Genomic DNA, 24509 nt, shown 5'->3' on the forward strand with positions numbered 1-24509 from the left:
CCCCTATGTACAGGAATATAACTACTATAATACTGCCCCCTATGTACAAGAATATAACTACTATAATACTGCCCCTATGTACCAGAATATAACTACTATAATACTGCCCCCTATGTACAGGAATATAACTACTATAATACTGCCCCCTATGTACAGGAATATAACTACTATAATACTGCCCCCTATGTACAGGGATATAACTACTATAATACTGCCCCCTATGTACAAGAATATAACTACTATAATACTGCCCCCTATGTACAAGAATATAACAACTATAATACTGCCCCCTATGGACAAGAATATAACTACTATAATACTGCCCTCTATGTACAGGAATATAACTACTATAATACTGCCCCCTATGTACAGGAATATAACTACTATAATACTGCCCCCTATGTACAAGAATATAACTACTATAATACTGCCCCCTATGTACAAGAATATAACAACTATAATACTGCCCCCTATGGACAAGAATATAACTACTATAATACTGCCCCCTATGTACAAGAATATAACTACTATAATACTGCCCCCTATGTACAAGAATATAACTACTATAATACTGCCCCCTATGTACAGGAATATAACTACTATAATACTGCCCCCTATGTACAGGAATATAACTACTATAATACTGCCCCCTATGTACAGGAATATAACTACTATAATACTGCCCCCTATGTACAGGAATATAACTACTATAATACTGCCTCCTATGTACAAGAATATAACTACTATAATACTGCCCCCTATGTACAAGAATATTACTACTATAATACTGCCCCCTATGTACAAGAATATAACTACTATAATACTGCCCCCTATGTACAAGAATATAACTACTAGAATACTGCCCCCTATGTACAGGAATATAACTACTATAATACTGCCCCCTATGTACAGGAATATAACTACTATAATACTGCCTCCTATGTACAAGAATATAACTACTATAATACTGCCCCCTATGTACAGGAATATAACTACTATAATACTGCCCCCTATGTACAAGAATATAACTACTATAATACTGCCCCCTATGTACAAGAATATAACTACTATAATACTGCCCCCTATGTACAGGAATATAACTACTATAATACTGTCCCCTATGTACAAGAATATAACTACTATAATACTGCCCCCTATGTACAGGAATATAACTACTATAATACTGCCCCCTATGTACAGGAATATAACTACTATAATACTGCCCCCTATGTACAGGAATATAACTACTATAATACTGCCCCCTATGTACCAGAATATAACTACTATAATACTGCCCCCTATGTACAGGAATATAACTACTATAATACTGCCCCCTATGTACAGGAATATAACTACTATAATACTGCCCCCTATGTACAGGAATATAACTACTATAATACTGCCTCCTATGTACAAGAATATAACTACTATAATACTGCCCCCTATGTACAAGAATATAACTACTATAATACTGCCCCCTATGTACAAGAATATAACTACTATAATACTGCCCCCTATGTACAAGAATATAACTACTATAATACTGCCCCCTATGTACAAGAATATAACTACTATAATACTGCCCCCTATGTACAAGAATATAACTACTATAATACTGCCTCCTATGTACAGGAATATAACTACTATAATACTGCCCCTATGTACAGGAATATAACTACTATAATACTGCCCCCTGTGTACAAGAATATAACTACTATAATACTGCCCCCTATGTACAGGAATATAACTACTATAATACTGCCTCCTATGTACAAGAATATAACTACTATAATACTGCCCCTATGTACAGGAATATAACTACTATAATACTGCCCCCTATGTACAAGAATATAACTACTATAATACTGCCCCTATGTACAGGAATATAACTACTATAATACTGCTCCATATGTACAAGAATATAACTACTATAATACTGCCCCCTATGTACAAGAATATAACTACTATAATACTGCCCCCTATGTACAAGAATATAACTACTATAATACTGCCTCCTATGTACAGGAATATAACTACGATAATACTGCCTCCTATGTACAGGAATATAACTACTATAATACTGCCCCTATGTACAGGAATATAACTACTATAATACTGCCCCCTATGTACAAGAATATAACTACTATAATACTGCCCCTATGTACAAGAATATAACTACTATAATACTGCCCCCTATGTACAAGAATATAACTACTATAATACTGCCCCCTATGTACAAGAATATAACTACTATAATACTGCCCCCTACGTACAGTAATATAACTACTATAATACTGCCCCCTATGTACAAGAATATAACTACTATAATACTGCCCCCTATGTACAAGAATATAACTACTATAATACTGCCCCCTATGTACAGGAATATAACTACTATAATACTGCCCCCTATGTACAGGAATATAACTACTATAATACTGCCCCCTATGTACAGGAATATAACTACTATAATACTGCCCCCTATGTACAAGAATATAACTACTATAATACTGCCCCCTACATACAGTAATATAACTACTATAATACTGCCCCCTATGTACAAGAATATAACTACTATAATACTGCCCCCTATGTACAAGAATATAACTACTATAATACTGCTTCTTCTGTACAGGAATATAACTACTATAATACTGCCCCCTATGCACAGGAATATAACTACTATAATACTGCCCCCTATGCACAGGAATATAACTACTATAATACTGCCCCCTATGTACAGGAATATAACTACTATAATTCTGCCCCCTATGTACAAGAATATAACTACTATAATACTACCCCCTATGTACAAGAATATAACTACTACAATACTGCCCCTATGTACAGGAATATAACTACTATAATACTGCCCCCTGTGTACAAGAATATAACTACTATAATACTGCCCCCTATGTACAAGAATATAACTACTATAATACTGCCCCCTATGTACAAGAATATAACTACTATAATACTGCCCCCTATGTACAAGAATATAACTACTATAATACTGTCCCCTATGTACAGGAATATAACTACTATAATACTGCCCCCTATGTACAAGAATATAACTACTATAATACTGCCCCCTATGTACAAGAATATAACTACTATAATACTGCCCCCTATGTACAGGAATATAACTACTATAATACTGCCCCCTATGTACAGGAATATAACTACTATAATACTGCCCCTATGTACAGGAATATAACTACTATAATACTGCCCCCTATGTGCAGGAATATAACTATTATAATACTGCCCCCTATGTACAAGAATATAACTACTATAATACTGCCCCCTATGTACAGGAATACAACTACTATAATACTGCCCATTATGTACAGGAATATAACTACTATAATACTGCCCCCTATGTACAAGAATATAACTACTATAATACTGCCCCTATGTACAAGAATATAACTACTATAATACTGCCCCCTATGTACAAGAATATAACTACTATAATACTGCCCCCTATGTACAAGAATATAACTACTATAATACTGCCCCTATGTACAAGAATATAACTACTATAATACTGCTCCCTATGTACAGGAATATAACTACTATAATACTGCCCCCTATGTACAGGAATATAACTACTATAATACTGCCCCCTATGTACAGGAATAGAACTACTATAATACTGCCCCCTATGTGCAGGAATATAACTACTATAATACTGCCCCCTATGTACAAGAATATAACTACTATAATACTGCCCCCTATGTACAAGAGTATAACTACTATAATACTGCCCTCTATGTACAAGAATATAACTACTATAATACTGCCCCTATGTACAGGAATATAACTACTATAATACTGCCCCCTATGTACAGGAATATAACTACTATAATACTGCCCCCTATGTACAGGAATATAACTAGTATAATACTGCCCCCTATGTACAGGAATATAACTACTATAATACTGCCCCCTATGTACATGAATATAACTACTATAATACTGCCCCCTATGTACAAGAATATAACTACTATAATACTGCCCCCTATGTACAAGAATATAACTACTATAATACTGCTACCTATGTACAAGAATATAACTACTATAATACTGCCCCATATGTACAGGAATATTACTACTATAATACTGCCCCCTATGTACAGGAATATAACTACTATAATACTGCCCCCTATGTACAGGAATATAACTACTATAATACTGCCCCCTATGTACAAGAGTATAACTACTATAATACTGCCCTCTATGTACAAGAATATAACTACTATAATACTGCCCCTATGTACAGGAATATAACTACTATAATACTGCCCCCTATGTACAGGAATATAACTACTATAATACTGCCCCCTATGTACAGGAATATAACTAGTATAATACTGCCCCCTATGTACAGGAATATAACTACTATAATACTGCCCCCTATGTACATGAATATAACTACTATAATACTGCCCCCTATGTACAAGAATATAACTACTATAATACTGCCCCCTATGTACAAGAATATAACTACTATAATACTGCTACCTATGTACAAGAATATAACTACTATAATACTGCCCCATATGTACAGGAATATTACTACTATAATACTGCCCCCTATGTACAGGAATATAACTACTATAATACTGCCCCCTATGTACAGGAATATAACTACTATAATACTGCTTCCTATGTACAAGAATATAACTACTATAATACTGCCCCCTATGTACAAGAATATAACTACTATAATACTGCCCCTATGTACAAGAATATAACTACTATAATACTGCTACCTATGTACAAGAATATAACTACTATAATACTGCCCCCTATGTACAAGAATATAACTACTATAATACTGCCCCTATGTACAGGAATATAACTACTATAATACTGCCCCCTATGTACAAGAATATAACTACTATAATACTGCTCCCCATGTACAGGAATATAACTACTATAATACTGCCCCCTATGTACAAGAATATAACTACTATAATACTGCCCCCTATGTACAGGAATATAACTACTATAATACTGCCCCCTATGTACAAGAATATAACTACTATAATACTGCCCCCTATGTACAGGAATATAACTACTATAATACTGCCCCCTATGTACAGGAATATAACTAGTATAATACTGCCCCCTATGTACAGGAATATAACTACTATAATACTGCCCCCTATGTACATGAATATAACTACTATAATACTGCCCCCTATGTACAAGAATATAACTACTATAATACTGCCCCCTATGTACAAGAATATAACTACTATAATACTGCTACCTATGTACAAGAATATAACTACTATAATACTGCCCCATATGTACAGGAATATTACTACTATAATACTGCCCCCTATGTACAGGAATATAACTACTATAATACTGCCCCCTATGTACAGGAATATAACTACTATAATACTGCCCCCTATGTACAAGAGTATAACTACTATAATACTGCCCTCTATGTACAAGAATATAACTACTATAATACTGCCCCTATGTACAGGAATATAACTACTATAATACTGCCCCCTATGTACAGGAATATAACTACTATAATACTGCCCCCTATGTACAGGAATATAACTAGTATAATACTGCCCCCTATGTACAGGAATATAACTACTATAATACTGCCCCCTATGTACATGAATATAACTACTATAATACTGCCCCCTATGTACAAGAATATAACTACTATAATACTGCCCCCTATGTACAAGAATATAACTACTATAATACTGCTACCTATGTACAAGAATATAACTACTATAATACTGCCCCATATGTACAGGAATATTACTACTATAATACTGCCCCCTATGTACAGGAATATAACTACTATAATACTGCCCCCTATGTACAGGAATATAACTACTATAATACTGCTTCCTATGTACAAGAATATAACTACTATAATACTGCCCCCTATGTACAAGAATATAACTACTATAATACTGCCCCTATGTACAAGAATATAACTACTATAATACTGCTACCTATGTACAAGAATATAACTACTATAATACTGCCCCCTATGTACAAGAATATAACTACTATAATACTGCCCCTATGTACAGGAATATAACTACTATAATACTGCCCCCTATGTACAAGAATATAACTACTATAATACTGCTCCCCATGTACAGGAATATAACTACTATAATACTGCCCCCTATGTACAAGAATATAACTACTATAATACTGCCCCCTATGTACAGGAATATAACTACTATAATACTGCCCCCTATGTACAAGAATATAACTACTATAATACTGCCCCCTATGTACAGGAATATAACTACTATAATACTGCCCCCTATGTACAGGAACATCACTAGTATGATCCAGCCGTTGAGCTTATATGACAATTAATGACTTTATTAGAATTTGCAGATAATTCTATATTTATTGTAGATTATTTTGTACAGTATTTACAGCATTTTACACATTTTTATATTGGATTTCTTTTGAGCTAATTAACTCCTTCATTAGAGGATATTAGACGATCACTGGTGTCGCCTATTATCACTTCCCCCAGTGATTTTCTGTGACATTTCTTATCTCTGGGATTTTCCCGCTCTCTGTTCTTGCAGGTTGGGGCTCGTGTCTTCTGAGCTGTGACGTCTCATTCCTGCTTCTGAGATCTTGTGGAGGAGAGTTGTCTTACAGCTTGTAGTCCCCACACCACGAGACATAAGGAAAATATCACCTAGAAATAAGGAGAAAATAAGATTTAGCTTTTTTAAAAGTTTAATAGGGTTTCTAGTCCAGTTTTATCCAAGGCGAGAGATATATCGCTACCTGTATACTGTATATACTCGAGTATAAGCCGACCCGAGTATAAGCCGAGACCCCTAATTTTACCACCAAAACTGGGAAAACCTACTGACTCGAGTATAAGCCGAGGGTGGGAATACAGCATGCCCCTATTAGTATACAGCAAGCCCCTAGTAATATACAGCACTGCCCCCAGTAGTATACAGCACTGCCCCCAGTAGTATACAGCAGCCCCTAGTAGTATACAGCAAGCCCCTAGTAGTATACAGCAAGCCCCCTAGTAGTATACAGCAGCCCCTAGTAGTATACAGCAGCCCCTAGTAGTATACAGCAAGCCCCTAGTAGTATACAGCAAGCCCCTAGTAGTATACAGCACTGCCCCCAGTAGTATACAGCACAGCCCCCAGTAGTATACAGCAGCCCCTAGTAGTATACAGCAAGCCCCTAGTAGTATACAGCAGCCCCTAGTAGTATACAGCAGCCCCTAGTAGTATACAGCAAGCCCCTAGTAGTATACAGCACTGCCCCTAGTAGTATACAGCACTGCCCCCAGTAGTATACAGCAAGCCCCTAGTAGTATACAGCAAGCCCCTAGTAGTATACAGCAGCCCCTAGTAGTATACAGTAAGCCCCTAGTAGTATACAGCAGCCCCTAGTAGTATACAGCAGCCCCTAGTAGTATACAGCAAGCCCCTATTAGTATACAGCAGCCCCTAGTAGTATACAGCAAGCCCCTAGTAGTATACAGCAGCCCCTAGTAGTATACAGCAGCCCCTAGTAGTATACAGCAAGCCCCTATTAGTATACAGCAGCCCCTAGTAGTATACAGCATCCCCTAGTAGTATACAGCAGCCCCTAGTAGTATACAGCAAGCCCCTAGTAGTATACAGCAGCCCCTAGTAGTATACAGCAAGCCCCTAGTAGTATACAGCCATGTGCATTTGGACCTAATCTCACTTCTCCGCTGCTCCCTGCCATGACCTTTTGCTCTGCCTCTGCCTGTCCCCAACCACGATTCTGCCTCACGACTCTGTACCTCACCTTGGCTGCCACCGTGGACAAAGTCACGCCTGTGGAACGACCTGGTGGTACCACACCGCAACAAGTCCAACTGCAGCGAGCTCTGCTGAAAACCAGGTGGCACTTAGACTCCGCTGCCAGGTGTTTGCCTACATCATCGGTTGCGGTGGCCCAGTGGCTCCACTACCCCTGTATCCCGACAATCGCTATTTCGAACCCATGAAACCTTGAAGCCTCTGTCTCTCCAGTCACCAGTAGATTATCATGTAGCACAGATTTAAGGTTTATCCTCAGGCGATTAAACTCTTCAGATAAAGCACAACATGTGATTCTTGTGAACTTGCAGTTTTGGCCGGGGCTGTGAGATTTCGGAAGAGTTTCAAGAGCGAATGATAAATGTTCTGACATCATCGCCCCAGGTGTATAGATTTCAGAGGAGAATATATCATATTTATAGTAGGAAAAGCTCAGAATCTGATACTCCAGATTGTGATTAATGGATGAAACAATGAAGAAAATATCACTACTGGAAATGAAGGGTCTGATCCAACATTAACATCCGTGGTCGGGAGATGAGGGTCTACTACCATCTCATTACACCCATTGGGCACCCGGCCACGTCCACTCCAGTTCTCTCTCCATTATTTATTACTGCATTAAGATTGAAAAGGAATTATTTTTTAATATTATGTCTAAAATCTTTATTTCCAATATAAACACAATATATAAAATTTTGACTTTTGTTAAAATCAAGAAAATGTAATTTTCGAGCCAGAGGTCGACATGTAAACACGAAGAGAGTCTTCATTTACAACACAAACACAATGAATAACAATTTTGACTTTTCTCACGTATAAAAAAAAAAATTTCTCCGATCCTTAACGGCTACGGTTCCAGAGGTCTAGATCTAACCTAAAGTTTGGAGAACTTTTCTGGATGTTTTGTCAAATAATTGGACCCCCTCGCCCCCCCTCCCTCCAACAGGTTCTCTTGAATCCCAATTTAAGTTGATAAAATCAAACCAGGATTTTAGCTCCAGCTTTGTCCCTGATGAATATCAAAGCCATCGAGATTGAGAAAACACACTGGGGCAGTCCTGCGTGATCCCCGAAACTGCATTGTCTGACCGGAATGCACATCTACCGCGATTCACTAAGATCCTGCACCCGATATCCTGCATGTGTCGCTTCCCTGCTCAGGTCCCCGGAGTTCACCTTCTTCTTCCTGGTACATGTAAGTGCATTGTCCGTGTATAATGCACTGTGCGGGGAGTCACTAAGATCGTGCATCCGATATCCTGCATGTGTGGCTTCCCCGCTCAGGTCCCAGGAGTTCAGCTTCTTCTTCCTGGTGCATGTAAGTGCATTGTCTTGTGACACAAATTGAATCATAAATCCTGCGCTGAGTCCGAATCAGTCGGATCGTCCAACGGCTGCCCCCCGATTTCTGCAGCATAAAAGCATGCAGCATGCGCAAATCCAGAAAAATTTCAAAAATCCGACTAAAGTGCATTCTGCGGACCCTTAGTAAATAAGCCCCATTGGGTCCTGTTGTGATCCCCACTGTGTGTTGTCCGACGATCATGAAGTCTGGCGCGATTCACTAAGATAGATTTCCTGCTTGTGTCACTTCCCCGCTCAGGTCCCCGGAGTTCACCTTCTTCTTCCTGGTGCATGTAAGTGCTTGATCTTGCGACACAATTTAAATGTTAAATCCCGCGCTCAGTCCGAATACGTTGGATCGTCTCACGGCCGTCCACCCATTTGTGTTGCAAGAAAGCCGTCGCGATTGTGCCAAATTCCGATCGCGACACAATACCCTTTGAAATGCGGCATCGCTAATCATCGGAATATCCGGCGTTTGTGCGGTCCGCGGACCCTTAGTAAATGAGCCCTGTTGCATTATTTTAGCCAATCGAAAAGAATGTATAACATGAGAGATAATAATTTTAAAAAATTGTAAAAATCTAAAAAAAAATTTAATTGTGTAATGTTTTTTGTTTTCGGTGAAAATAAAAACTACTGAATTTTGGACTTTGGAGGAAATTAAAAAATAAATAAATAAAAAATATTGTCTACACCTAAAAAACAACAGTACAATAAAAAAAAATTTTTTACTTTTTTTGATCAGATTTTTTTTTTTTACTTTTACTACCTTTTCAGTTTACAAACCAACAAAACAGTGAAACACCTCCCCCCCCCCCCCCCAAAAAAAAATAGGACAAAAATTTACTTTGGCTTTGGCCTCAAGCAGTCGCAAAAAGTTGGCAAATGAAAAACAAAATCATAAAATATTTACCGCTGACAATTAAAACGCTGAATGTAGAATTTGTACTAAATTAACATCAAGTCATTGTTAAAAGTCAGAATAAAAATGATACAATGTTTGACTTTTGTGAAATAAAAAAAAAATTATTGGGGAAAAATAATACAGATTTGATTATAAATTTCACCGCTGCCAGAGATCTACATGTAACCTAAAATTTTGGGAATTTCTCTGGTCTGCCAGAAGTCGGACCTCCCAAACAGATTCTCATGAATTATACGTTTAAGCCATGAACGATTCTGCTCCAGCTTTGCCCCCGAGGAATTTGTAAAGCTTGGCTTAGTGGAAAATGATTATGTCCCATTAGAAAAATTGTTTTCTTAAATAATATACAATTCTTTTTTATGATGAGGGGATATAATGTTATTAAACACTCTGATTAGGAGGAGCTGGCCCAGATGGGTCACAGAACACCAGGGCAAAGCGACATTGGGTCAGTTAGTCCAGGATCGGGACATGCATCCATCAGGTCCTGCTTTGTAGCAGGTGACTCCGCCCCTGATGCTGCCCCCACTCTTGCTGCAGGTAATGCTGCCTGAGGCAAGAGGCTCAACGTACATACACATAAAATATAAAGAGCAGGGTAGGTAGATATAGATCATGGTGAGGTCATCACCAGAACAGAATACAGAGTTGTGGAACACCTCAGGCGCCAGCAATAACTCTCACTTTTGAAAACATCAGGAGCCTTAATGCTCAGGCACCGTCCTGTGGGAGAAGGTTCCTTATCCTGTATCACCAGCAGTGATTGTAGATAGGTTGTGGACATCTTAGGCATTCAGCCATAAGGAGGCAGAGGACCGCATACGCTGGAACACCCACTTTTTTAGGGCGGCGACTCCAACCATTAGGAGGAGCGAAAAGACCCCCCCCCCCCCCCCGACGCTATATTTTGTAAATATTTACAGTATATTAACCCCTTAAGGCTGCAGCTATTTTGTAGCTTAAAGCTCAGTCCCATTTTTTTGTATTCTTGATCACTGTGACTGCTCCCAGAGATCTAAATGTAAATTCAAATTTAAGAAATTTTTCTGGAGGTTCTGCCAGACACCGGACGGCCCAAACAAATTCTCTTGAATCTCAATATAAGCAATAAACTTCATCCAGCCAGGATTTTTGCTCCAGATTTTTCCCCCTGGAATTTCAGAAAGCCGGCTAATGGAAAAAATATTCTGATGCCCCATTGGGAAGTTGTTTTCCGAGATAATGGGCAGGAAACACAGACCCCGACATTTCTCCCACTTTCCATCTCGACTACCTGTTCTGGCATCTCACCGCGACACAGAAAGTAAAGAACATAAAAGCCGACATCAATATCCAGCTGTTTCCAATAAGTGTTGGTGTTACGGATACAACGAGACCAAGTAACAAAAAGAAAAATTCTAAAAAGCAACTTCTGAAGTCTTTTTAGGAAGTTTGAAAATGAGTCGAAATATCCACATCCCCTATCGCTGAGAGTTTAGGGATAAAATTATGGAAATGATGTCACACGCAGCTGGAAAAATGCATTTTTTTTGCAAGATTTTTTTTTTTCTTGTGCAGATTACACCTTTTGAGTGCAAAGTCCGACAGAAAACTGGAGCAAAAGCTTTAAAGGACATTCATCACCACATTTAAGGGTGGAAGACCAAATGCATGCTCATTACCTTAGGGGGGATGGGGAATTCCTCCCATCATGCTCCGAAATGTAGGGGGATATTTATCATACGCCAAAGCCTATTGTTGTATCCGGCGGCGTCCTGCGCAGCGTTTATTTGAACGTCAGGCCCGGCTTTTTAATTTTATGCAAATGATACAGAGGCGCTCACCTCTCCGCTAGCTGAGAGGCTCCTGGCTCTGTCAGAAGATAATTTATACACACCCCCTCATTTTTATTCCCCCCAGGAAGGTCGGGTGCAAGTGCTGCAGACAGCCGGTGATGTCACACGGCTGCCTGCTAATCTCGCACATGCGCGTGAGCACTACATCTGGAGCAGCCTGCCTGAGACCGGCGCTGCTTGCGGCCGACCTTTCTGGGGGGAATAGCAATAGCCAGGAGGTGCTCGGCTAGCGGAGAGGTGAGCGCCTCCGGCTCATTTGCATAAAGTTATAAAGTCTATATTTCGGATTAGCAGCCATGCCAGAACGTGGCAGGAGGATTCCCCCATCAACCCTAAGGTAACGAGCATGCATTTGGTGACAGTCTACCACCCCTAAATTTGGTGGTAGATGACCTTTAATAAATGTGGGCCTATATCTTTATTTCTCTATGAGTGAGAGGAGGAAGCAGGACTCACAGGCTTTCTCTATGAGTGGGTGGGGGAAGCAGGACTCACAGGCTTTCTCTATGAGGGGGAGAGGGAGCAGGACTCACAGGCTTTCTCTATGAGTGGGAGGAGGAAGCAGGACTCACAGGCTTTCTCTATGAGCAGTAGAAGGAAGCAGGACTCACAGGCTTTCTCTATGAATGGGAGGAGGAAACAGGACTCACAGGCTTTCTCTATGAGTGGATGGAGGAAGCAGGTCTCACAGGCTTTCTCTGTGAGTGGATGAGGAAGCAGGACTCACAGGCTTTCTCTATGAGTAGATGGAGGAAGCAGGACTCACAGGCTTTCACTATGAGTGGATGGAGGAAGCAGGACTCACAGGCTTTCTCTATGAGTGGATGGAGGAAGCAGGACTCACAGGCTTTCTCTATGAGTGGATGGAGGAAGCAGGTCTCACAGGCTTTCTCTGTGAGTGGATGGAGGAAGCAGGACTCACAGGCTTTCTCTATGAGTAGATGGAGGAAGCAGGACTCACAGGCTTTCACTATGAGTGGATGGAGGAAGCAGGACTCACAGGCTTTCTCTATGAGTGGATGGAGGAAGCAGGACTCACAGGCTTTCCCTGTGAGTGGATGGAGGAAGCAGGACTCACAGGCTTTCTCTATGAGTGGGAGGAAAAAGCAGGACTCACAGGCTTTCTCTTTGAGTGGATGGAGGAAGCAGGACTCACACGCTTTCTCTATGAGTGGGAGGAGGAAGCAGGACTCACAGGCTTTCTCTATGAGTGGATGGAGGAAGCAGGACTCACAGGCTTTCTCTATGAGGGGGAGAGGGAGATAGGACTTACAGGCTTTCTCTATGAGGGAGAGAGGGAGATAGGACTCACAGGCTTTCTCTATGAGGGAGAGAGGGAGATAGGACTCACAGGCTTTCTCTATGAATGGGAGAGGGAGATAGGACTCACAGGCTTTCTCTATGAGGGGGAGAGGGAGATAGGACTCACAGGCTTTCTCTATGAGGGAGAGAGGGAGATACGACTCACAGGCTTTCTCTACATGTTGGGGGTAGAAGCACAAGGCTTTCTCTGTTGGAGCTGAGGCAGGTAGAGGCAGAGTATTTCCCAATGCCGGGGGACAGTAAGCAGGATTTGTAGGTCTTGACTATGAGTGGGGGATAGGACGCGCACCTTTCAGCTGATAAACATGTGGGGATTTATGGCTTTGCACCATAAAGCTGGAGATCTGCACAGAAGTTTAGACCAATTAAGATAAGGAGAGAAGATCTAACCCCCGGCAGGAGAAACACAACTCTGTACTGATATAATGACACAACCTTGTCCTACATTCCGGGTCGGAGATAATAACTCTCTCATGTTCAAAGCCGGAACGCTGAAAACATGGAATCGATTCAAAACAATTCCCCATCTCATCCTTCATAGTCATAAGAACACAGTAAAAAGGAGCCGGAACAGGAGATTTTAATCATGGAACATGCCGCAAGTGCTCCCCGGACCCCCGAATATCCGTGTTACCATTTGTATCCATCTCGTTGCTGTCGCAGGTAATGATATATTGTATTCCTCATAGTCAGAGAGATGATGGGCTTGGCCTTCAGTGAAGATCTTTGGCTTCTGAACATCTCACACGAGGAAATGTTACATTATAGATGAGAATCCGAGCACCACAAAATGTTTCATCAAAAATATGGAGAACGGGAAATGAACATCGACAAACGGGTGAAAAGCAAAAAGAGGAAAGTAACTGGAGGTAATGGGGGTGGGATTCCTTTTTGTATGTCCTTAAATAAACTTTTTGACAGATTCTTAATTTTGGAGAAATATCTCTTCTATCTGTCCGTCCCCTGCACATACAGAGCGCAATCGTATCCACCAATGGAGTAACGGCTGAGTGCAGTCTATAGTGGTCAGGTGATGCCTATATGGAGGAGAGAGGTCATTGGTCAAGACAAATTCTGTATTGAATAGGGTTGAGATGACCCAAACCACAATCTGAAAATTTGCGTTCAGACCCAAACCTGGACTTTAGCCCCAAATTCAGGTTTGGTGCAGTAAACAGAGCCGCGGGATCAGGTTCCCAAACCAAACTTTTGTTCAAAGTTTTCTGCCAACCTGAACGACTCCACTCACCACTAGTAACGGACAACGGGAGTTTGGAAACAATGTTCTACCAGACTGGACCGGCGCTGGTAGTCAGAGAGCGGATAGACAGAGCATGTAGTCAGAGACCAGAACCAAGGTCACGGCAGGGTTCATGCAGAGTCAAAGTCCAGACAACAGCAGTCAGAGAGGATGCAGAAGAGGAAGACCATGGAACACAGGAACACTGATAGGAACCTTTATTGTGACACATTCCCTTGGAAAATTTGGTTTCAATGGTCAAGTGAGATCAGTCATGGTCCTGGTGCTGGTCCAATCCAATTGATAATTTGTGGCTTGGGATCATTCGTCTGAGCTTTTGGAACCTCAAGTGCATTCTGAAGGGCTCCATAGTATACACAGAACTCGATAGCGGTCACTTCCATCACTTCCTGTGCCCTCAGACCAATTATCTTCTCTACTTACAGTCTTGTGTTTTGTTTAGGATCTTCATCTCTTGGCCTTTGAAGAGAGGGAGTACAAAATACCAGCTCTATCCTTCATTATTGGTGTGTAATACTTTATTTTCTCCTGTGGGGGCGCTGCAGGGATATTGAACAGACGTCCTCAAAGATTACATCATTGGGAAACAAGGGGGGGGGGGTTATTTCTCATTGAGTTGGTGAACAAGGGGTGGTTCTGCCTGGCAATGACTCACTTTGCTCTCATTGCTGTCAATCTCATGATGCATCAGTCTAACATCACATGGGCGGCTGCAGTTAGTACAATTTCCAACAGCTTGGGGAACAGTCTGTCTTCTACATCCATGTTCTCCTAAATAAGGGAGGCTCTATTGTTCTACTCTTCATCTTAACTGTGTGACCGAAACCTCCCCACTCATCAGTAGTAACTATGATAGAAGCCTCAGCAGGACCTTCAATGCTGTGAAATTGCTAGTTTTGGTGACAACAGAGAGATGTGATTCCGGAAATTGATCCAACTGAAACAAAATGTTAATTTTTTAGTAATAGAAAAAAATGTTTTGAAAAAAAGTCTTGCCTCAGCCAAATTAAATCTGTAAGAGCAAACTTTTTCCATACACGTTTTCACTCCTAGATGGAGCTGTTGTTAGTGCTCAATGGCACACCATATGGTCAGGAGGAGTATTACAAGTTAAACTACCTTAGTATGGATTGAGATTCTAAATGCTCATTGGCACACCACGTGGTCAGAAGGAGTATTACAAGTTAAACTACCTTAGTATGGATTGAGATTCTAAGTGCTCAATGGCACACCATGTGGCCAGGAGGAGTATTACAAGTTAAACTACCTTAGTATGGATCGTGATTCTAAGTGCTCATTGGCACACCATGTGGCCAGGAGGAGTATTACAAGTTAAACTACCTTAGTATGGATCGTGATTCTAAGTGCTCATTGGCACACCATGTGGTCAGGAGGAGTATTACAAGTTAAACTACCTTAGTATGGATCGTGATTCTAAGTGCTCATTGGCACACCATGTGGTCAGGAGGAGTATTACAAGTTAAACTACCTTAGTATGGATTGTGATTCTAAGTGCTCATTGGCGCACCATGTGGCCAGGAGGAGTATTACAAGTTAAACTACCTTAGTATGGATTGAGATTCTAAGTGCTCAATGACACACCATGTGGTCAGGATGAAAATTGCAAGTTAAATTATGTTGATATGAATGAAAGTTTTTAGTGCTCAATAGCACATCTTGTGTTCAGGATGAGTATGGCAAGTTAATCTACACGAGGGGATTCTGGGAAAATATGCAAATACGTTTTCCAAGATGGGATAAGGAAAACCATGCCTCTTTTTGCTACCTTGTCAGGCAGCTCCCTTGACATCAAGCATGACCTTCAGGAAGAGTAATGAAATGATGCAGGATTAAAAACCAAACTCTTACCTCTTACTAAGCCAAACCCAACCATGTCCAAGCAGCGCTGTCTGGAGTTGTGAATCTGTTTCTTCTGGAATAGATATACTGGTTTGGTTTTAATCCAGCATCAAGTCATCAGGCTTCCTGAAGGTCATGCTTGATGTCAAGGGAGCTGCCTTACAATATAGCTAAAATAGGCGTGGTATCTGGTAAAGCTGATTTGCATAATTTCCAAGTTAAATTGCACTAATATGAATGGAGGGTCATAGTGCTCAATGGCACACCACGTGGTGGGGATGAATATTGCAAGTTAAACTACCTTAGTATGCATTGAGATTCTTAGTGCTCAATGGCACACCGTGTGGCCAGGAGGAGAATTGCAAGTTAAAATGACTTTTATTTTTCTATAAAACTTTTGAAAGTTACATTGATGTATGAAAAACACAAACTAATGAAATTTCAATGCTCAAATATGTTGTCCAAAATATCTAAAGACTCGTTGGATTATGTAACTGCTCTTAAATTATATATAAAAAAATATCACAAAACAGATGATATTTAATGTGTCGGTATGAAATGGTTACAGATGCAGCACTGGGGCCGCGTTCCGATTCTTGTCATTTTAGCGCCAGTCATTTGTCATATCTGATTTGCTGGTACATTAATGTGGCGTTGTAGCGCTCCCTGGCGTGGCGGTGTAATTGGCAGTATTATTAATGCCGTCATTACTGTGCGGGGCTTGTTTACCTCACCGGTGGCCGCCCATCACCCCCATCATTCATCTTCCCTATAATACAGCGCGGGGCTTGTCCTTATTACAGGAGAGGGTTTGTGACAATAATAAATCACATGCATTACCTTTAATTGTCTGCACTTAAAAACGGGTCACGGGAGGCGTCCGACACTACAAATAATTCTCTGTTTCTGAAGACATTTGGAAGGGGGAGATCCATGGATTATATACAAGTGTTACTGTATTTGTAAAATATCTAAATATGGAAGGAACTGAGGGGACATAATAAAACTTATGTGCAGAACTTTTATTATTACAACAATGTGGCAGATTTACTTACCCGGTCCATTCGTGATCCAGTGGCGCTTTCTCTGCGGTGGATTCGGGTTCGGCTGGGATTCACTAAGGCAGTTCCTCCGACATCCACCAGGTGTCGCTGCTGCGCTGAAGAGCATCGAAATGCACCGAAGTTCACTGAGCCATCGTGGGTGAAGGTAAGCGCGTGTCCAGCAACACTTTTTTTAAAAAAATGTGGCGGTTTTTCCGAATCCGTCAGGTTTTTTTTACGGCCACGCCGATGTGCCACAATCAGATCAAGTGCGCAGAAATCCCGGGGCAATACAGCGGAAATCGGCGCAAAGCGGAAAAATTCGGTTAACCCGTCACAAAAACGCGAATCGGGCCCTTAGTAAATGACCCCCAATGTGTCAAAGGGTAAATATTATTAAAGGGCACCTACCACCATGATTCTACTTATAAAGGTAGATCGGGTGGTAGGTGGATGTAAGGGACGTGAGGAGAGCCCTTTTTAGAGCTTTTGGGAACTTTTGGGAAACTTTATTCCCAATATATGTAAATTTTGTTAGGCGGCTACTGGGGCGTGGAGTAGCTGGGCACAAGGCTACACGGCGCGGCTACTCCACGCCCCAGTAGCCACGTTACTCCTCCTACCCTGTTGTTTGCTGCGCGCAGCTCTTCGTAGCTGTGCGCCCTTGGTCGACATGCTGGCGTTCTGCGCATGCGCAGAACGCAGGCCCGCGGCTGAGCAGCCACAGCTCCAAGGCCGGAGCTACTGCGCATCCTTGTCGGACGAGGGCGCGCAGCTACGAGGAGCTGCGCGCCACACACAACAGGGTAGGAGGAGTAACGTGGCTACTGGGGCGTGGAGTAGCCAAACCGTGTAGCCTTGTGCCCGGCTACTCCACGCCCCAGTAGCCGCATAACAAAATTTACATATATAGGGAATAAAGTTTACCAAAAGTTAGCGGGGACATGAGGATTAGCTCTAAAAAGAGCTATCCTCACATCCCTTACATCCACCTACCACCCGATCTACCTTTATAGGCAGAATCGTGGTGGTAGGTTCCCTTTAAGGGGATTTTTCTATGACATTCACTTATCCCTTGTGTACAGTATAAGGAATGCATGGGATAAAATAGTGACCACTAGTGGTGACATGCAGTATGACACACTGTCCACTTGAATTTAATTCACCATCAGTGTTTGGTCATTGGAGCCCATGTGATGATCAGTAGTTCGGACCTTCATAAACACCGAGCACACAGCAGGACGCAGTTAGCCCAGTGATGGAAGTGGATAGAGTGGAGCCGTGTCCTGCTGTGATCAGTGTTGGTCTTAGAGGTCAAATCTTGGTGTCAATACATTCATAAGCCCCTCCTCTTCTCTGCATTTAACCAGATGCTTTCTACAGCTTTTACTCAGAGTAGTGGTGCAGCTCAATGCAAAGAAATGAGAACACAGCAGGGTGAGGATATACCCTGAGTGCACTTGGAGAAGCTACAATCCTGTAATGTAAATCCATATATCACAGTCCTGCTGCTACCAACACAATACACAAAGGTCTGATCACACATCTCTCCATGGAGAATACATAACAACTCTCAGCTAATACTTTGAGTGGTTTAGCCCGTGCCCCGTTTCAATTTGTACCCTGTAGCAGTTGCTCTGGCTGTAGTTTTGCCACTGCTAACACTCCCTGCAGAGAGCTCAGAAAACAGCAGTGTAAGGACATGCCCCCAGTGTACTATGAAAAGCTATAATCCCTGAATATAAAGTGTTGCTGCTATTAAAACATACACAATGGTCTGATTACACATCTCTCTAGAGACAATACATAACAATGGCTGCAGAGAGCACAGAGCACAGCAGTGTGAGGTCTGATTACACATCTCTCCAGGGACAATACATAACACTGGCTGCAGAGAGCACAGAGTACAGCAGTGTGAGGTCTGATTACACATCTCTCCAGGGACAATACATAACACTGGCTGCAGAGAGCACAGAGCACAGCAGTGTGAGGTCTGATTACACATCTCTCCAGGGATAGTACATAACACTGGCTGCAGAGAGCACAGAGCACAGCAGTGTGAGGTCTGATTACACATCTCTCCAGGGACAATACACAACACTGACTGCAGAGAGCACAGAGCACAGCAGTGTGAGGTCTGATTACACATCTCTCCAGGGACAATACATAACACTGGCTGCAGAGAGCACAGAGCACAGCAGTGTGAGGTCTGATTACACATCTCTCCAGGGACAATACATAACACTGGCTGCACAGAGCACAGCAGTGTGAGGTCTGATTACACATCTCTCCAGGGATAATACATAACACTGGCTGCAGAGAGCACAGAGCACAGAAGTGTGAGGTCTGATTACACATCTCTCCAGGGACAATACATAGCACTGGCTGCAGAGAGCACAGAGACCAGCAGTGTGAGGTCTGATTACACATCTCTCCAGGGACAATACATAGCACTGGCTGCAGAGAGCACAGAGACCAGCAGTGTGAGGTCTGATTACACATCTCTCTAGAGACAATGCATAAGAGTGGCTGCAGAGAGCACAGAGCACAGCAGTGTGAGGTCTGATTACACATCTCTCTAGAGACAATACATAACACTGGCTGCAGAGAGCACAGAGCACAGCAGTGTGAGGTCTGATTACACATCTCTCCAGGGATAGTACATAACACTGGCTGCAGAGAGCACAGAGCATAGCAGTATAAGGTCTGATTACACATCTCTCCAGGGACAATACATAACACTGGCTGCAGAGGGCACAGAGCACAGCAGTGTGAGGTCTGATTACACATCTCTCCAGGGACAATACACAACACTGACTGCAGAGAGCACAGAGCACAGCAGTGTGAGGTCTGATTACACATCTCTCCAGGGACAGTACATAACACTGGCTGCAGAGAGCACAGAGCACAGCAGTGTGAGGATGTGCCCCAAAGCAGTCTGTGTGGTCATAGCTGCTGACAGGTTCTCTTTAAACCATGTAAGATGCACAACACTCTGCTATACACTACTCTTACACCAGGGGTTAAATATTCTCATACTTGCCCACATGCGATTCTACCAGAGGTCTCCTTCCTACGACTTTCCCACCGACAATCCACGCAGATATTTCCCCACCGCTGTGCAGAGACCTATTCTGTGCACTGATGGTCCCTGCGGTAATCTGAGGAAATCTGAGGATCTGTAGTTTCTCAGGATTTACTGGATACAATAAATATCTGACCCCGGCTACACAACAGGATACAAGAGAAAGCGTCTCCATTGTGTAGCCCTGGTATCTGCATGTACATGTGACATTATCATTTTAGGGGAGTCCTGAACAGAATGAGGACCCCCCAGCTAAGGAGGCCTAGAAAAGACTGGATAGTAACATTATACAAGGACTTAAGGAAATGTACGCAGCTCCTTGTCATTATCTAGTCCCCGGAGGAGGAGCTAAATGTCACCACCTTCCATTCAATGTGGCTGCCATAAAGTGCTGACACCCTGCTGCAAACGAAGGGAAACGTCTCCAATATGGCTGCCACTGGAGAAGATTATTAAAAGCTGCTTATAGCTCCATCACTGGTAAAATGGACACATATTCCACTGTGTGCACTAAAGGGAACCCATCAGTAGGTTTGGGACCCGTAAACTACCAGCGTGGCTTTATGTTCCCAGCACATTTACGGTAGAAAGTACAACACTGTGGATGCTCTGAAAGCCAAAAATAGTGAATCCAAGTTCCCTAGAACCTATGTCCAGTGCATCCAATTGGACTGGACCCACTTCTTTCCACTCAAACTTAATAACTGCCAGAGGTAAGTGAAAGGGTTTTAGTCCCGAATGGCCAAATGCATGAAGGCACGTTGGCGAAACCGACTGACAAGTTCCCTTTCATTTGCTGCACTCAGGGCTCTAGAGACAAATGTGTGGAGTCAGGGTAAATGTCCGGTCTGGATTCCACCTCCGACCCCTGCACTTTAATAGTGACGTTGAGGTCAGAACTACTTGCTTCCATGAAGATGAGGTTGTCAGTGAAGTGACCTAGACCTCTCTATTCCCCGTGCACATGTGGTGGGGGTGAACGTGAAGTCACTAGACCAGTAAGTCAGTAATGCATGACCAACGGAGGTGAAGTAAAAAGGTTTGGGACCTTAAAACCTGAGCTACATGAAGGCATGTAAGAGATTTAGGTGACCCAAAGCTACTGGTCCCAATCCCTGGTCCTGAGTTCTCCATGGATCCCCAGTGGATATGCACTTTGGACACATGGGCAGTGACTTGCACAGACCTCAGGTTCCATTTTCACAGTGCACATCGGCTGAGGTCCAAACCGACTCACGTCACCAGGCCACCATTGCTTCTTCCCTTCAGAATCTCGGGAACGCTGTGCCATTAGATGTAAGTTAGGAAGGTTTGTGACCCAAAACACCAGCTTCATGAAGGCTTGCTAGAGATTTACGGGGCTCAAACATACTGGTCCTGATCCCTGGTCCTGAGTTCTCCATGGATCCCCACTTGGACACATGGGCAGTGACTTGCACAGACCACAGCTTCAATTTTCACAGAGAATATTTGGTTGAGATCCAAGAAGACTCAGGTCACCAGAACCCTTCACTTTTTCCCTCCGGAAGCTCAGGAACGCAGCCGCCGGCAGACCTAAGTTAGGAAGGTTTGGGACCAGCTTAATAAAGACATGTTTGGGGCCCCAAAGCTACTGATGGGTTCCTTTAGCTGCTCCAAACAGAGTTAGAGAGTCAAAGTTTTACTGGCTGGGAGATAAACCATGGGGTGTAAACGGTTTTTCCCTCATGTGAATGGAGTGGAAGGTCATGAATGCTTCTTGTCGCTCCAGCCATTGTCAAGAGGACCAATATATGTACCAATCCAGTGAGTAAGGTACAACATCACAACCTGAGCCACCCCTTTAATTCCAGCCCAATTATTGACTACACAGCAGATATCTCTTCCTGTTGATCATGAGAATTTTTAGTGGAAAGGTGGCCACTAGGACAGGAAGTCAGGAAGTCAACTTAGCAACCTGAACTCACACTTTACTTTAGTGACCTCTTAAAGACGTGCACCACTAACGACCCTTTCTTTATGGACTTTGTACACATGATGTAGACATCTGGATGTGTCAGGGCAGGAGCTCCTTGTGCTATCTCCATTTATCCCTCACTTTTTCCACGTTAGGCTTGGTAATAATGGTCGGAGTGGGCCGGGGAGGATCGAATGACCTGGAAAAATAAATCTGTGCTCTTCTGTAAGTCTCCGCCATGTGACTAAGTAGCCTAACAGAGAAACCTAATTGCAGCTCTCCCCTTCCGGACACCTCCTGCAATCAAAAAGTTATTATCCCTCCAATGTGCAGCCGCGGTCACGGCGTTCTGCTGCAGGAGTTGTAAAAATTCATTGTCGTCAGCTCCAAGCGATAATTCCTCTTTCTTGGATATTACAAAGTGTGTAGAGGCCGCGCAGACCTTCTGGTAGTTCCCTCCGCTGTAACGTCTCGCTGCCAATTTTATCAGCTAATATAATGTTTGCTGGAGACGTAAGCAAGAAGGAACCTGACACAAAGGAGGGCGAGAAACAATGGATATTTTATTCAGTGCGAGGCCGGGATCTAACAATGGATAAAGAAGACTCCACCTCTTTCCATTCAGTCCGTACTGTAAGTCACGGTCGTGAACGCGGCTTGGCCCAACATGGTGAACATGTTATATGATCGTCATTAATTTATTATGGGGCCAAAATAAATCGAGGACCTCCATTGTTCAGTTGCCCAATGGATCAGATCCAAGCACTTCACCATCTGAGGGCTCAAAATAGACTTCTTTTATGAAAAATTGATGTATGAAAAATGAAAATATGTGTTAGGTCTTAGGAACCAGGACACTGCAGCGTAGAATGCCTATTGCATGATCTGTGAGTTAGTAGATGTGCTGCAGGCGACGTGTGCTGACACCTCTGCCTGCATCTGAGTGAAGAAGGGTCAAGAACAGAGAGAAGGTGGAGAGAGGAACAAGGTGAGTATTTTTTTACATATGCCACTGAGGGCATCACTGTGTCTGCCAGGTACTGGGGGCATCACTGTGTCTGCCAGGTACTGGGGGCATCACTGTGTCTGCCAGGTACTGGGGGCATCACTGTGTCTGCCAGGTACTGGGGGCATCACTGCGTCTGCCAGGTACTGGGGGCATCACTGTGTCTGCCAGGTACTGGGGGCATCACTGTGTCTGCCAGGTACTGGGGGCATCACTGTGTCTGCCAGGTACTGGGGGCATCACTGTGTCTGCCAGGTACTGGGGGCATCACTGTGTCTGCCAGGTACTGGGGGCATTACTGTGTCTGCCAGGCACTGGGGGCATCACTGTGACAGCCAGGCACTGGGGGCATCACTGTGACTGCCAGGTACTGGGGGCATTACTGTGACTGCCAGGTACTGGGGGCATCACTGTGACTGTCAGGTACTGGGGGCATCACTGTGACTACTGGCTACTGGAGGCATCACTGTGACTACTGGCTACTGGGGGCATCACTGTGACTGCTGACTACTCAGGGCTTTACTGGGACTACTGGTTACTGGGGGCATCACTGTGACTACTGGCTACTGGGGGCATCACTGTGACTACTGGCTACTGGGGGCATCACTGTGACTGCTGACTACTCAGGGCTTCACTGTGACTACTGGCTACTGGGGGCATCACTGTGACTACTGGCTACTGGGGGCATCACTGTGACTACTGGCTACTGGGGGCATCACTGTGACTACTGGCTACTGGGGGCATCACTGTGACTACTGGCTACTGGGGGCATCACTGGGACTACTGGTTACTGGGCGCATCACTGGGACTACTGGTTACTGGGGGCATCACTGTGACTACTGGCTATTGGGGGCATCACTGTAACTACTGGCTACTGGGGGCATCACTGTGACTACTGGCTACTGGGGGCATCACTGTGACTACTGGCTACTGGTGGCATCACTGTGACTGCCAGTTACTGGGGGTATTACTATGACTACTGGCTACTGGGGGCATCACTGTGACTACTGGCCACTGGTGGCATCACTTTGACTGCTGACTACTCAG

General features: G+C 42.9%; 1 protein-coding gene across 2 annotated transcripts in view; it reads right to left on the reverse strand.

Moving 5' to 3' along the window:
• Window positions 1-6389: 6389 nt before the first annotated feature.
• The window catches only part of AGMO (alkylglycerol monooxygenase), a 121264-nt gene continuing 103144 nt past the window's right edge, over window positions 6390-24509 (reverse strand). The window contains exon 12 of one of the 2 annotated variants that reach the window (XM_072154886.1): window positions 6390-6715. In XM_072154886.1, coding sequence (XP_072010987.1) covers window positions 6632-6715 — 84 coding nt within the window. In that variant the 3' untranslated portion in view covers window positions 6390-6631. The remainder of the gene's footprint in view (window positions 6716-24509) is intronic. The other variant, XM_072154885.1, reaches the window with a different exon arrangement.

The sequence above is a fragment of the Engystomops pustulosus genome, chromosome 5 (assembly GCF_040894005.1).
Source record: "Engystomops pustulosus chromosome 5, aEngPut4.maternal, whole genome shotgun sequence".
Lineage (NCBI taxonomy): Eukaryota > Metazoa > Chordata > Amphibia > Anura > Leptodactylidae > Engystomops > Engystomops pustulosus.